General features: G+C 37.3%; 1 protein-coding gene across 1 annotated transcript; it reads left to right on the top strand.

Moving 5' to 3' along the window:
* Positions 1–1,746: 1,746 nt before the first annotated feature.
* Positions 1,747–5,639, top strand: LOC128656828 (uncharacterized). The gene is made up of 2 exons (XM_053710992.1): positions 1,747–4,030; positions 4,237–5,639. Exons 1-2 carry the CDS (start codon positions 1,747–1,749, stop codon positions 5,637–5,639), a joined length of 3,687 nt encoding a protein of 1,228 aa, XP_053566967.1.
* The last annotated feature ends 9,831 nt before the right edge of the window (positions 5,640–15,470 follow it).

Raw genomic sequence — 15,470 nt, 5'->3', positions numbered from 1 at the left:
AAGGAACAAGCAATTACCTTAGGGGCTCCAGCTGCAGGACAGGAAAACCATCAGATGTTTTCTCTACTCCTACAATAACAATCTGCTGGTTTTCCCGCTCAGCCCACCTCTTTAACACTTTGCCTCCAGCTCCTCCTATAGCACCTCCTACCCCATACAGGGCCTCTTCCTCCTGAGGTCAAAGCTCCCTCCGTCTATGCCCTGCAGCCTCCAGGAGCCACTTATATACTGCATAAAAACAAAATAAAGAGTGCCTAAAACAAAATAAAGAGTGCCTAAAACAAAATAAAGAGTGCCTAATACTAATAAAGCTTAAAAAAAACATATATACTGCATAAAAACAAAATAAAGAGTGCCTAAAACAAAATAAAGAGTGTCTAAAACAAAATAAAGAGTGCCTAAAACAAAATAAAGAGTGTCTAAAACAAAATAAAGAGTGCCTAATTGTCTAAAACAAAATAAAGAGTGTCTAAAACAAAATAAAGATTGTCTAAAACAAAATAAAGAGTGCCTAATTGTCTAAAACAAAATAAAGAGTGTCTAAAACAAAATAAAGAGTGCCTAATTGTCTAAAACAAAATAAAGAGTGCCTAAAACAAAATAAAGATTGTCTAAAACAAAATAAAGAGTGTCTAAAACAAAGTAAAGAGTGCCAAAGACTGCCTAAAACAAAATAAAGACTGCATAAAACTGTCTAAAACAAAATAACGAGTGCCTAAGACTGCCTAAAAAAAATTAAGACTGCCAAAAACAAAGTAAAAAGTGTCTAAAACAAAGTAAAGAGTGCCTAAGACTTTGTAAAACAAAATAAAGACTGTCTAAAACAAAAATAAAGTGTGCCTAAGACTGCCTAATACAAAATAAAGACTACCTAAAAAAAATAAAGACCGCCTAAAACAAATAAAACAACAAATAAAGAGAGTGCCTAAAAATAATAAAATGGTAAATAAAGAGACTGCCTAAAACAAATAAAGAGACTGCTTAAACATATAAAGAGATTGCCTAAAACAAATAAAAAGACTGCCTAGGGAAAATAAAGAAACTGCATACACAACTTAAAGTGCAAAAGAAATAAAGAGACTGTGGTACACACAAAAATAAGGTAGAGTCAAAAAAAATATATATTCAAAAAAATAGACACAAATTATAAAGAGACTACAAGTGACACAAATAAAAGTGTGAGACAAAGAGGCTGCAAAACAAAAGCAGATAAAAAGTACAAAACTGCAGAATGCCTCCTAAGAGAATTTTAACACAGGAAAATGCAGAAAACGTTAAACGCAGAAGAAATGAAGCTCAACGTATACGTCGGACGCATATGACTGAACAACAAAGGGTAAGTCAACGTAAGAAGAATTCTGCAAACAAACAAATTTTGAGGGCCAATATGACAGCTAAGGAAAAAGCTCTCCAACAGGACATGCAAAGATCACGTTCTGCTGCCGTAGAAAAAATAATACAGATGCTGAAATAGCTCTTGAAAGGGTAAACAATCGTGAACGTAACAAAAAAGTTCGCACTAACATCACTATCACTAATCAATATAACGCAAGTTACAACCATTCACTATTTAATGAAGACAATGTCCAGATGCACACATGTGGTCAACTTAATGTTTTTTGCAAATTTTGCATGGCTAAGCATTTTCCAGAGGAACAACCAAGCGATAAGCTCTTTAATAAATGCTGCAATAAAGGCAAAATAACATTACCTAATATACAAATTTCACCACTGATCCAACAACTAATGACTGGACATCACACACATTCAAAGAATTTTATGCAAAATATCCGTTCTATCAATAGTGCATTGGCGTTTGCATCAATGGGAGCAAACATTGCACCACCTCCAGGATATGGACCATACTGCTTTAGAATAAATGGGCAAATTTATCACCGATCTGGTGCCTTGCATCCAGAAAATGATGATCAACGCAAATTTGCACAACTCTACATTTTGAGTCCTGAGGAAGCTGCGGACCAACGAGCTGCACTAAAAGAAAATTCAGGATGTCACATTGGGCTTTTGAGGGAGTTAAGTTCATATATGTCTCATTATAACCCTTTCGCAAAAGCATGTAAAATGCTCTATGAGGTAGAGCAAGAATGCATCCATGAAGCATCTTTAAATGGAGTTCAAACTTCTAAAGTTTCTATGGTAATTCTGCAGGACAGAACATCAGATTGCCGAAGATATAACGCACAAAGAGTTAATGAGGTGGCTGTTATTTTCCAAAATTCTGATGGTGAACCTCCTCTTGAACGTGACCTTCTTATTCATTGCCGCTCTACAGATCAAAGAAAAAAACCAGAAAGAATAAGTGTCTTAGATCCTAATCTTGAACCATTGCTGTATCCTTTGTTGTTCCCATATGGGGACCAAAGTTGGGGTTCCAACATTGCTCTTAACTACAGGCCAACATCAATTAGTGATGTACAAAGAAGAGTAACCACCAATCCAAGGATAAGAGTTAGTCAAATGAAATACTACTCTTACAGAATTTCAATTCGGGATCAATTTAATCCTTTCCTTAGTGCTGGCAAGTTGACTCAGCAGTACTTTGTTGACGCTTATGTCAAGACTGAGGCCAACAGACTCAACTATATCCATCAAAATCAATCTAACCTTTGCATTGAAAAATATACAGGATTAATGGATTACATTCAAAGTGAAGCTGCTGCACAGGGCCTGATGCCTGGAAAAGCAGTTATTTTGCCATCATCTTTTCAGGGAAGTCCACGAAATATGGCCCAAAACTACCATGATGCTCTGGCCATTGTTAGAAAATATGGAAAACAGGATTACTTAATCACCATGACCTGCAACCCTAAATGGCCTGAGATAGTTGATAACCTATTAGAAGGTCAAGCAGTGGAGTTCAGATCAGATTTGGTAGCAAGAATTTTCAATCTCAAACTAAATTCTCTTTTGCATGATATCTTGAACAAACATGTTCTTGGAAGTCCTTGCGCAAAAGTGCATGTTATAGAGTTTCAAAAAAGAGGACTACCACATGCTCATATCCTCTTAATATTGAAAGCCGAAGACAAGCCAAATGATGCTAAAACCATTGACACTTTTATATCAGCTGAAATTCCAGAGGAACATATTTATCCCAGACTACATGCTATTGTAATAAAGCATATGATACACGGTCCATGTGGAGAACATAATTTAAATTCTCCGTGCATGGTTGATGGTAACTGCAGCAAAAATTTTCCAAAACAATTTCAAGAACAAACTTTACTTAATGTTGATGGCTATCCTCGATATCGGAGACGAAAAAATGAGACCACAATAATTGTCAAAGGGAAAAAAATTGACAATTCTTGGGTAGTTCCATATAGCCCATACTTCTGCTTGAAATACAACTGCCATATAAATGTAGAGAGTTGTGTTTCTGTTAAAAGTGTTAAATATCTCTTCAAATATGTATATAAAGTTTATGATTGTGCAAATATTTCCATTAAGGAACATACTACATTACAGCATGATGAAATACAAAAATTTTTGGACTCAAGATATGTCAGTGCTCCTGAAGCTGTTTGGAGGTTGTATGGTTTTTTGATGCACCATCAAACACATACAATAATAAGACTTCAAGTTCATCTTCCAGGCGAACAAGATGTATATTTCCATAATGATAACATACAATTAGCTGCAGAGAAGGCCCAAGACAGGGATACCACTTTGACAGCATACTTCAAGTTGAATGATGATACTCATGCTGCACGGGAATTTTATTACTCTGACATTCCTCAACATTATGTATTTGATGTAAAAACCCGTAAGTGGAATCCAAGACAAAGAGGAGCAGATACAACAATTGGCCGATTGTATTATGTAAATATTTCATCAGATTTGGAGAGATTTTGTTTGAGGTTACTGCTCTTGCACTTAAAAGGAGCAAAATCCTTTAAGGACTTACGCACTGTTAATGGACATTCAAAGAAGCTGCCCAAAAGCTTTCACTTTTACATGACGACGCTACATGGGATCTTACACTTAACGAATCAGCATCTCAACAAATGCCTAAACAAATGAGGGAACTGTTTGCTTATTTGTGTATCTTTGTTGTCCCACCTAATGTCCCACAACTCTTTGAAAAATACAAACATGATCTTTATGAAGATTATTCACGTCATGAAGGCCACATAGATGATTGCACAAGTTGTAAAAATTTTGCATTAACAGATATTCTAAATGTTCTCATATGACATGGTAAACGTTGTGAAGATTTTGGACTACCCAATCCATCAAACTTCATTCCAAACATGCAATTCAACTATGTTACACAGTTGGAAGCCCAAGTTGGAGCACAACTTCAAGAAGCACTAAACATCGAGCAAAAAGCTGCATTTGACAATGTAATGTCTGCTATTGCTAATGAAAATTTACCACACAGATGTTTTTTTATTGATGGACCTGGTGGAAGTGGCAAGACTTATTTATATAAAACACTATTGAGTACTTTACGTGGACGCACAGATGGAGTTCTTCCTGTTGCCTCTACCGGAATAGCAGCTAATCTCCTTGATGGTGGCAGAACTTACCATTCACAGTTTAAGCTTCCAATTCCATTACTGGACACATCAACATCAAATATAAGTATGACTACAAAAGATGCTGAGCTCATACATAATGCTCAATTGCTTATTTGGGATGAGGCCTCAATGACACCCGGTATAGCTCTAAAATGTGTAAATAAGCTCCTTCAGGAAATTATGCAGAACAACAAGCCCTTTGGTGGTGACTTCCGACAAACACTCCCAGTTCTTCCTCATGGCAATAAATCTGCTATTGTGGAAGCTACTATAAAGTTTTATGATCACTGGGATAAATTCAAAATTTTTAAATTGCACAATAATGTGCGCTCGGTGGATCCAGAATTTAGCAATTGGCTACTACAATTAGGACAGGGTTCATTAAATAGTTCAGAGGGCCTTCCTGAGGATTTTGTTGAGATCCCTTCCAAATTAATATGCCACGATTGTATCATATCTGAAATTTTTGGAAAAAGACTTCTTCCATCTGATCTTCACAGTTTTTCAAAAAAGGCCATTTTGTGTACAAAAAATTGTCATGTTTATCAAATCAATGAGCATGTATTAAATATACTCGATGGTGATGAAAAAATATATCTAAGTTCAGATTCAATTGACGATAAGACAGATGAAGATGCTCAAAACTATCCCATAGAGTTTCTAAACAAATTAGCTCCATCAGGAATGCCTCTTCATAAGTTAAAAATTAAATTGGGAAGTATTATTATGTTGCTCAGAAATCTGAACACAAAAAGAGGTCTGTGCAATGGAACAAGATTGATAGTTAAAGATCTTAAGCCCAATCTAATAATTGCAGAGGTCCTCACAGGAACAGCTCAAAACCAGATGGTGTTTACCCCAAAAATAGATTTAGCCCCTGCCAACACTGAACTACCATTCATTTTACGAAGGAGACAGTTTCCAATCAAACTTGCCTTTGCAATGACCATCAACAAATCACAAGGTCAAACGTTAGACAAAGTTGGAATATTCCTTCCAGAGCCAGTATTCAGTCATGGACAACTTTATGTTGCAATGTCTCGAGTTCGTACATCATCTGATGTCAAAATTAAGATACTTCAAGGTTCCAAGTAAGGAAAGATATTACCAAACAGTGATAAACATTTTACAAAAAACATTGTTTTTAAAGAAATATACTTTAAATAAATAAATAAGTTGTGTCTGTTTATTTAGTTACAATAAATTTTGTATTATTTATAGCAATATTCTTCATGTACATTTTAAACTTTATTTTATTTTAATTTACTTTAAATAAAAATATGATTTTATGTCTACATTAATGTTTATATTTTTTGTTATTTTTTGAAGAATAACATAATAATTCCATACACTTTTTGGCCCGTGTACACAGGCTTTAACACTAGTAGTCAATATTTAATTAATCTGTTGGGGTAAGAAGGTTAGATCACTTGAACTCATCTCACATTAATTTATTATCACATTGTAATGTATTATGTGTTACTAGTTTATGTTTTTAATATCAATGGATGTAACTAGATAGCAAATCTCTAAATGGTACTATTATTAGTACAGATAGCACTATTACTACGACCTCCCACAGGCAGTATTCCACATGAGAAATTACCTAAAGATATGATCTACTATTTCATCAGCCTGTTCCGTTGGAAACACAATACATATTACAGCAATGATTATTTGGATTTATATATAGTCATTTACATAATAACATCTTTTGACTATATGATAATCTAAACAAACCCAGTTATATATTTTTATGATTAGTAAATAGCTGAATTTACTATATTACTAAAACACCAACTATGTATAACAGCACATGTAAAGGAATGAAACGTGACACATGTAAAATAGAGTTAAACATATAAAAGGTTGGTATTTGTTCTTTTTAATTATCCCAGACATAACCTTGCCATAATCATTCTATGTTAGCATTACATCTAGAATCATATTGGGATTTGCAAGTTATTTATTATAATAAACGTTGCTATTTATACAGTAGAATGTTGTACCACGAGTATTTCTCGCTTGACAAGTTTAATCGATGGCTACAATCAATGCATCATATATAGTATACTATGTAGGTCTGTATAGAAGATAAGCAATGACACTGACAAGTAGCATTTGCAAATGTGATTCATCTGACAGATATAGCCATCGGCTACAACAATTAAGAAATACACAAGGTAACTCTTCTGAAAATAAACGAGACATACGATAAATTGACAGCTAAACGATTTAATATTTGCTAATACACACGGCAATCGCTCAGGATATGTTCTCGTTAGCAAAGTAATGCACTTCTGAGATCGTAGATGACAGCTGGCACGTCACCAGCTAAACATTCACACCCATGCATTAGGATTGGTCAAATCTTAGAAACTTCCTGCAGATAGGCAGAGTTACTGGGTATAAATACCCGCCAGACTGTAACCTCAGTAAACCCTTTTGAGAAAGCCGAGTCCCTCAGCAAAACATGTAAGGGGAGGTTGGGAGTTAATGGGCTCCGGTTATTTGTTATTTTAATTCAGCAGGAACATAACTTAAAATAGTATTTACAAAATTTAACTTAAACGGCTCTGGAGTAGTCAGTATTCAAACTTATATGCAGAACTGTACTATTGAGCAGTTAAGATTGAAACGGTGTAATCAATATAGGGACAGGCAGCTAAGATATGTAGATTTAGTATTTAACATCTTATTCAGTGTAACTTGGGCTATAGTTTGTATATGATCAGGGAACCGTTATATTCCTTCTGCTTCAGAAAATGGGGGAATAGCAGATTTATATTAGTAAGACTGGTACTTATCCAATATGATCAAATTATCCCAATATATGCTATCCTTCAATATTGGGGGTATAATATACAGACTTATATTGATTGCTATGTGTGGAGTAGTTCTATCGACAGAATTTTACTAACTTAGTGGTGATATAACTTAAATAATATCTGTTAAAGTTACTAAGTTTATGACAATCTTTACTATATTCCACACATTATGTGAATGATCTCAATACAAAGTACATGGTATACCACAATATACCATAACCACTTTAGTCTGTTGCATATCAACATCTTATTTCATCATTATACTAGATGTATATCCAAATTTTGGATTGCCCTTGTATTACTACCTAATATATCCATTAATACACCAGTTGGCGTACTATGGATTACAGTAATATCCTAGGTCTACTTACCAATAAGATGTACTTATAACTCTTATTATATAGGATTTTACCCTCCAGTGGGATTCCAATCACTGCAGCCTTTGTCCCGAATTTAAGTTATTACAGTTCCTGTAATTTTAAATGTATTGTCCCACCATTCTTTTTAAAGTCCCAATAAAAGTTATATTTTAATTTCCTAGTTTATCCGCCACTCAATACTCAGTCGACACCACTTACAAAGGGAATTTGAGTGCTATTTATATGTACTTTTTTTAGAGGTAATACCTCTTTTTTTGGTTCCAATGCCTAAAACTTGTCTCTAAAATAAACCCAGTGAAGATACTGGCTCGTGTGTATGGGACTTTGGTCCTGCTTTGTTGAAGTACCTGTGAGTCTGGGGTAGACTGGACATATATCCAATAGCTATCAGTATTGTAAGATATGTTGGGCATCTGAGAAGATAGACAACCCCCAGTGAAGATACATGCATATTAAATCCTAAAAGTTTCCCTGTCTTTGAGCGCTGGTGGTGCATAAATATTGAAGGAATTAATACTTAATACTCAATGAATGCCTAAGACTTTGTAGAGTTGTGGTGATAATAGTTCAAGGTGGTTTTCTAAAGTTTATATCTTATTGTATGTTAATTATATAGCAACAGTTAGGTAATTTATATCCATATGGAGGTATAGTAATATGTTTGTATAATAATATATTTGTCTGATATCCATTGAACATCCAATACATAGGCCCTAGAGAAACCAGGAGGAGATTGTTAAAAATAGTTATCTCCTAGTGTTATTGTAATGCTCGTGGGATACTCTTCTATCAGACCGAACTCGGCCAGTAGTCTTGTTATCCTGGTGTCGAGCCGGAATGATAGTGAAAATCCCAGATCAGAGAAAGTTAGTAAGATGAGTAAGGTCACACTCATCACAGCCAGGACAGTCCCCAGCGGCAACAGCAGAGCAGTTCAAGGACAAACCACTAGAATGGTCAGGCAGGCAGGGTTTGGCAACAGCAAAGCAGTCCAAGGGCCCACCACTAGAATGGTCAGGCAGGCAGTATTTGACAACAGTAGGGCAGTCCAAGGGCACACCACTAGCATGGTCATGCAAAGCAGGGTTCGATAACAAAGAGGCAATCTTGAAAAACAGGGGTTAATAAGCAGAGTATTCAGACAGGCAGGGTTCAGCAGCAGTGTATCAATCCAGCAAATTAGGGGTTAAACAGGCAGAGTAGTCAGACAGGCAGAATTCAGCAGCAGTATATCAATCCAGCAAATTAGGGGTTAAACAGGCAGAGTAGTCAGACAGGCAGGGTTCAGCAGCAGTATATCAGTCCAGCAATTTAGGGGTTAAACAGGCAGGGTAGTCAGACAGGCAGAGTTCAGCAGCAGTATATCAATCCAGCAATTCAGGGGTATAACAGGCAGAGTAGTCAGACAGGCAGGGTTCAAACACAATAAGGCAATACAGTAGTAACGATCTATCAGACATAGGAGCACACAAAGTAACACCTATACTTGGGCAGTGATAGGTTGTTATTGAGGGACTTACATAGGCGCAGGATTCACGCCACAGGAATCCAGACCGGCATCCGAGAAAGAGGAGCGTGCGGGGATGACGTCAGTGCCGAACGCATCCGGACCCAACACAGCCCCTGGCAACGAGCACTGAAGGAGATGCCGCACCCCTAGCAACGGCTAGAACGGTGTGGCGTGGCAGTTATATCCTAATATAGAGAGCTTGGTGATCTAATCTGCTTAAAATTTTGTTAAGTGTTTTTTAATCTCAAAGTCTTTTCTATGACTCAATAACAAGTATAAAACATGTTAACAGGCGTTACTGCGCCTCATATATACACTTGCACTTTTTTTTTTTTAGGGTTGTGGATGGTGGGTTTTACTGTTGGGGGGTGTTTGTATTTTTTTACAGGTAAAGGAGCTGAAGGGCCATTGGTAGTTTATTGTAGGCTAGGCTTTTTTTTATTTTGTGAGGGGGGGTTATTTTGATAGGGCTATTAGATTAGGTGTAATTCTTTTTTATTTTTGATAATGTGTTTTTTTCCATAATTTAGTGTTTTTTATTTTTTGTAACTTACGGCTAGATTTAGAGTTCTGCGGCCAAAGGGGTGCGTTAGCTACGCGTGCTTTTTTTCTCCCGCACCTTTTAAATACCGCTGGTATTTAGAGTTCACAGAAGGGCTGCGTTAGGCTCCAAAAAGGGAGCGTAGAGCATATTTACCGCCACTGCAACTCTTGATACCAGCGGTGCTTACGGACGTGGCCAGCTTCAAAAAAGTGCTCGTGCACGATTCCCCCATAGGAAACAATGGGGCTGTTTGAGCTGAAAAAAAACCTAACACCTGCAAAAAAGCCGCGTTCAGCTCCTAACGCAGCCCCATTGTTTCCTATGGGGAAACACTTCCTAAGTCTGCACCTAACACCCTAACATGTACCCCGAGTCTAAACACCCCTAACCTTACACTTATTAACCCCTAATCTGCCACCCCTGCTATCGCTGACCCCTGCATATTATTATTTACCCCTAATCTGCCGCTCAGTACACCGCCGCCAGCTACGTTATCCCTATGTACCCCTAATATGCTGCCCCTAACATCGCCGACCACTATGTTATATTTATTAACCCCTAATCTGCCGCCCCCGCTATCGCTGACACCTGCATATTATTATTAACCCCTAATCTGCCGCTCCGTACACCGCCGCAACATACATTATAGTTATGTACCCCTAATCTGCTGCCCCTAACACCGCCGACCCCTATATTATATTTATTAACCCCTAATCTGCCCCCCACAACGTCGCCGCCAGCTACCTACAATAATTAACCCCTAATCTGCCGACCGGAGCTCACCGCTACTATAATATATGTATTAACCCCTAAAGCTAAGTCTAACCCTAACACTAACACCCCCTAAATTAAATATAATTTAAATCTAACGAAATAAATTAACTCTTATTAAATAAATTATTCCTATTTAAAGCTAAATACTTACCTGTAAAATAAATCCTAATATAGCTACAATATAAATTATAATTATATTGTAGCTATTTTAGGATTAATATTTATTTTACAGGCAACTTTGTATTTATTTTAACCAGGTACAATAGCTATTAAATAGTTAATAACTATTTAATAGTTACCTAGTTAAAATAATTACAAAATTACCTGTAAAATAAATCCTAACCTAAGTTACAATTAAAACTAACACTACACTATCAATAAATTAATTAAATACAATACCTACAAATAACTACAATTAAATAAACTAACTAAAGTACAAAAAATAAAAAAGAACTAAGTTACAAAAAATAAAAAAATATTTACAAACATTAGAAAAATATTACAACAATTTTAAACTAATTACACCTACTCTAAGCCCCCTAATAAAATAACAAAGACCCCCAAAATAAAAAAAATGCCCTACCCTATTCTAAATTAAAAAAGTTCAAAGCTCTTTTACCTTACCAGCCCTGAAAAGGGCCATTTGCGGGGCATGCCCCAAATAATTCAGCTCTTTTGCCTGTAAAAAAAAACATACAATACCCCCCCCAACATTACAACCCACCACCCACATACCCCTAATCTAACCCAAACCCCCCTTAAATAAACCTAACACTAAGCCCCTGAAGATCTTCCTACCTTATCTTCACCATGCTAGGTTCACCGATCCATCCACCGAAGTCTTGATCCAAGCCTCCGAAATCTTGATCCAAGCCCAAGCGGGGGCTGAAGAGTGACGTCCATCCTCCGGCTGAAGTCTTGATCCAAGCGGGCAGAAGAGGACATCCGGACCGGCAAACATCTTCATCCAAGCCGCATCTTCTATGTTCTTCAATCCGATGATGACCGGCTGATCTTCAAGACCTCCAGCGCGGATCCATCCATCTTCACCAACGAATTCCCGACGAATGACGGTTCCTTTAAGGGACGTCATCCAAGATGGCGTCCCTCGAAATCCGATTGGCTGATAGGATTCTATCAGCCAATCGGAATTAAGGTAGGAAAATTCTGATTGGCTGATGGAATCAGCCAATCAGAATCAAGTTCAATCCGATTGGCTGATCCGATCAGCCAATCAGATTGAGCTTGCATTCTATTGGCTGATCGGAACAGCCAATAGAATGCAAGCTCAATCTGATTGGCTGATCGGATCAGCCAATCGGATTGAACTTGATTCTGATTGGCTGATTCCATCAGCCAATCAGAATTTTCCTACCTTAATTCCGATTGGCTGATAGAATCCTATCAGCCAATCGGAATTCGAGGGACGCCATCTTGGATGACGTCCCTTAAAGGAACCGTCATTCGTCAGGAAGTCGTCGGTGAAGATGGATGTTCCGCGTCGGCGGGATGAACATGGATCCGGAAGAAAGAAGATTGAAGATGCCGTTGATAGAAGACTTCAGTCGGATCATGGACCTCTTCAGCTCCCGCTTGGATGAAGACTTCAGCCGGATCATGGAAATCTTCAGCCCCCCGCTTGGGCTTGGATCAAGACATCGGAGCCAGGACGGATCGGTGTGATACCCGGCGAGGTGAAGATAAGGTAGGAAGATCTTCAGGGGCTTAGTGTTAGGTTTATTTAAGGGGGGTTTGGGTTAGATTAGGGGTATGTGGGTGGTGGGTTGTAATGTTGGGGGGGGGGGGTATTGCCTGTGTTTTTTTTACAGGCAAAAGAGCTGACTTCTTTGGGGCATGCCCCGCAAAGGGCCCTTTTCAGGGCTGGTAAGGTAAAAGAGCTTTGAACTTTTTTAATTTAGAATAGGGTAGGGCATTTTTTTTATTTTTGGAGGCTTTGTTATTTTATTAGGGGGCTTAGAGTAGGTGTAATTAGTTTAAAATTGTTGTAATATTTTTCTAATGTTTGTAAATATTTTTTTATTTTTTGTAACTTAGTTCTTTTTTATTTTTTGTACTTTAGTTAGTTTATTTAATTGTAGGTATTGTATTTAATAAATTTATTGATAGTGTAGTGTTAGGTTTAATTGTAGATAATTGTAGGTATTGTATTTAATTAATTTATTGATAGTGTAGTGTTAGGTTTAATTGTAGATAATTGTAGGTATTGTATTTAATTAATTTATTGATAGGGTAGTGTTAGGTTTAATTATAACTTAGGTTAGGATTTATTTTACAGGTAAATTTGTTATTATTTTAACTAGGTAACTATTAAATAGTTCTTAACTATTTAATAGCTATTGTACCTGGTTAATATAATTACAAAGTTGCCTGTAAAATAAATATTAATCCTAAAATAGCTACAATATAATTATAATTTATATTGTAGCTATATTAGGGTTTATTTTACAGGTAAGTATTTAGCTTTAAATAGGAATAAGTTAGGAATAAGTTATTTTAATAAGAGTTAATTTATTTCGTTAGATTTAAATTATATTTAACTTAGGGGGGTGTTAGTATTAGGGTTAGACTTAGCTTTAGGGGTTAATACATTTATTAGAGTAGCGGTGAGATCCGGTCGGCAGATTAGGGGTTAATAATTGTAGGTAGGTGGAGGCGACGTTGGGGGCGGCAGATTATAAATAAATATAATATAGGGGTCGGTGGTGTTAGGGGCAGCAGATTAGGGGTACATAGGGATAATGTAGGTTGCGTCGGTGTACGGAGCGGCAGATTAGGGGTTAATAATAATATGCAATTGTCAGCGATAGCGGGGGCGGCAGATTAGGGGTTAATAAATATAACATAGTGGTCGGCGATGTTAGGGGCAGCAGATTAGGGGTACATAGGGATAACGTAGCTGGCGGCGGTGTACGGAGCGGCAGATTAGGGGTTAAAAAATTTAATAGAGTGGCGGCGATGTGGGGGGACCTCGGTTTAGGGGTGTATAGGTAGTTTATGGGTGTTAGTGTACTTTAGAGCACATTAGTTAAGAGCTTTATAAACCGGCGTTAGCCCAGAAAGCTCTTAACTACTGACTTTTTTCTGCCGCTGGAGTTTTGTCGTTAGATTTCTAATGCTCACTTCAGCCACGACTCTAAATACCGGTGTTAGAAAGATCCCATTGAAAAGATAGGATACGCAAATGGCGTAGGGGGATCTGCGGTATGGAAAAGTCGCGGCTGCAAAGTGAGCGTTAGACCCTTTCCTGACTGACTCCAAATACCAGCGGGCAGTAAAAACCAGCGTTAGGACCCTCTAACGCTGGTTTTGACGGCTACCGCCCAACTCTAAATCTAGGCCTAAGTGTTTATTTATTTTTTTAATTTAGTAGTAATTTTTAATAAGGTTAAATAGTATATGAGTAGGGTTAGAGTTTTTTAATATGTAATCTAGTTAATTTAATTGCTAGTTTAATTTAATTTGTAGGATAATAGTTAGGGTAGGTTAATTGATAAAATTAAAAATAGTTTCTTTTAATTCTACAGGTAAGTTTAAATTTATTTTAAGATAGGGATGTTGTAATTTTAATTTAAATTTAGCGGGTTGTTAGGTTTAGGGGTTAATAGCTTAATTTAGTTTATGGCGATGTGAGGGGCTGGCGGTTTAGGGGTTAATAGGTTTAGTTAGTGGTAGTGATGTGGGAGGGCATAGGTTTTGAAGTTAATAACTTTATTTAGGTTGCGACGGGGTCCGGGAGCGGCGGGATAGGGGTTAAACATTTTAGTATAGATGCGGCGTTTAGTGACAGGGTACAAATAAAGTTGGTAAAAAGCTGAATAGACACAAGATCGATGACTGCTAGTTAACAACAGTCTGATGCTCATCGCCCCGTACTTGGTACGCGTCTTTTTTCCGGCTTTTTTTATAAATATGGAGACCGTATTCAGGTCCGCGGCCGCGATGTTAGGCGCTGTTAGGCTAGTGTATTGGTGCCGGCGAATGCAGCACAGTTGACAGCTTGATAAATATCCCCCAAAGATATTATCATAGAAAGGATTCATAGACTTGGCTATAGAAATGATGTAGGTCAAACTAATCAGTAAAACAAACAATACTCTAGACCTTTGATAGCTAAGCTATTAAACTATATGGACAAGATTGAAATTCTGAGCCATTACAAGAAATTGACCAAGCCCTTGATAAAAGATGGAAATAGAGTAATGATATTCCAGGATTTTTCAGTGGTAACGGCCCATAAGAGGAAAATGATGTTGCAACTGTGTGCACAATTTATTCAGCAAAGTACAAAGGCTTATGTAGTTTATCCGGCAATATTAAAGGAAGAATCTAAGGAATGAATTAAGATTTTTCAAAATAGCGAGGATGCTACTGTTTTTTTCAATAAAGGGAATAATCATTAATATTCAGGGAAGTAACTGTATTATGAAGGTAATTCTGAAGCGGTATTTTAATTGCGTTTGGTTGTGTTTGTTTTGTGGGTTTTGTTTCCTTTCTCCCCTCCCTATTCCTCTCTTTTCTACGTATGCAGCAGGTGGATAAAATATATAGGGGGGTAGTTATCAAGCCGTCAACCTCAAATACGCTGGAATTCCGCAGCGTATTTGTGGCGAGGCTGATTCGCCTTAGTTATCAAAGGCTCGAGACCGGCAAAAGTAGAATTTTGTGACGTAAGCTTCGATCCGCCGGACTCAGTCCGACACAGATCGATTCTTACGTCACTCCAGATGTTCCGCACACAAGTGCGGCACATTCTCACTACTTTTGCTAGCTATCAAAAAACTAGCAGGTACGCTCGGCACTTTTCCGGCCCAGCGTACCTGGTTTTCAATCCGCCACCCCTGGAGGCGGCGGATCCCATAGGAATCAATG

Source organism: Bombina bombina, chromosome 4 (genome assembly GCF_027579735.1).
Source record: "Bombina bombina isolate aBomBom1 chromosome 4, aBomBom1.pri, whole genome shotgun sequence".
Lineage (NCBI taxonomy): Eukaryota > Metazoa > Chordata > Amphibia > Anura > Bombinatoridae > Bombina > Bombina bombina.
The sequence above is the reverse complement of the archived record's forward strand: the minus strand, read 5'-3'. Positions and strand labels throughout refer to the sequence as shown.

What these genes read in the sequence shown, in the direction of transcription:
- LOC128656828 (XM_053710992.1), top strand. Translation starts at nt 1,747, where the DNA reads ATGACTGGACATCACACACATTCAAAGAATTTTATGCAAAATATCCGT. An exon ending in GAATCAGCATCTCAACAAAT is followed by an intron (nt 4,031 to 4,236) that starts GCCTAAACAAAT and finishes AACGTTGTGAAG; the next exon opens with ATTTTGGACTACCCAATCCA.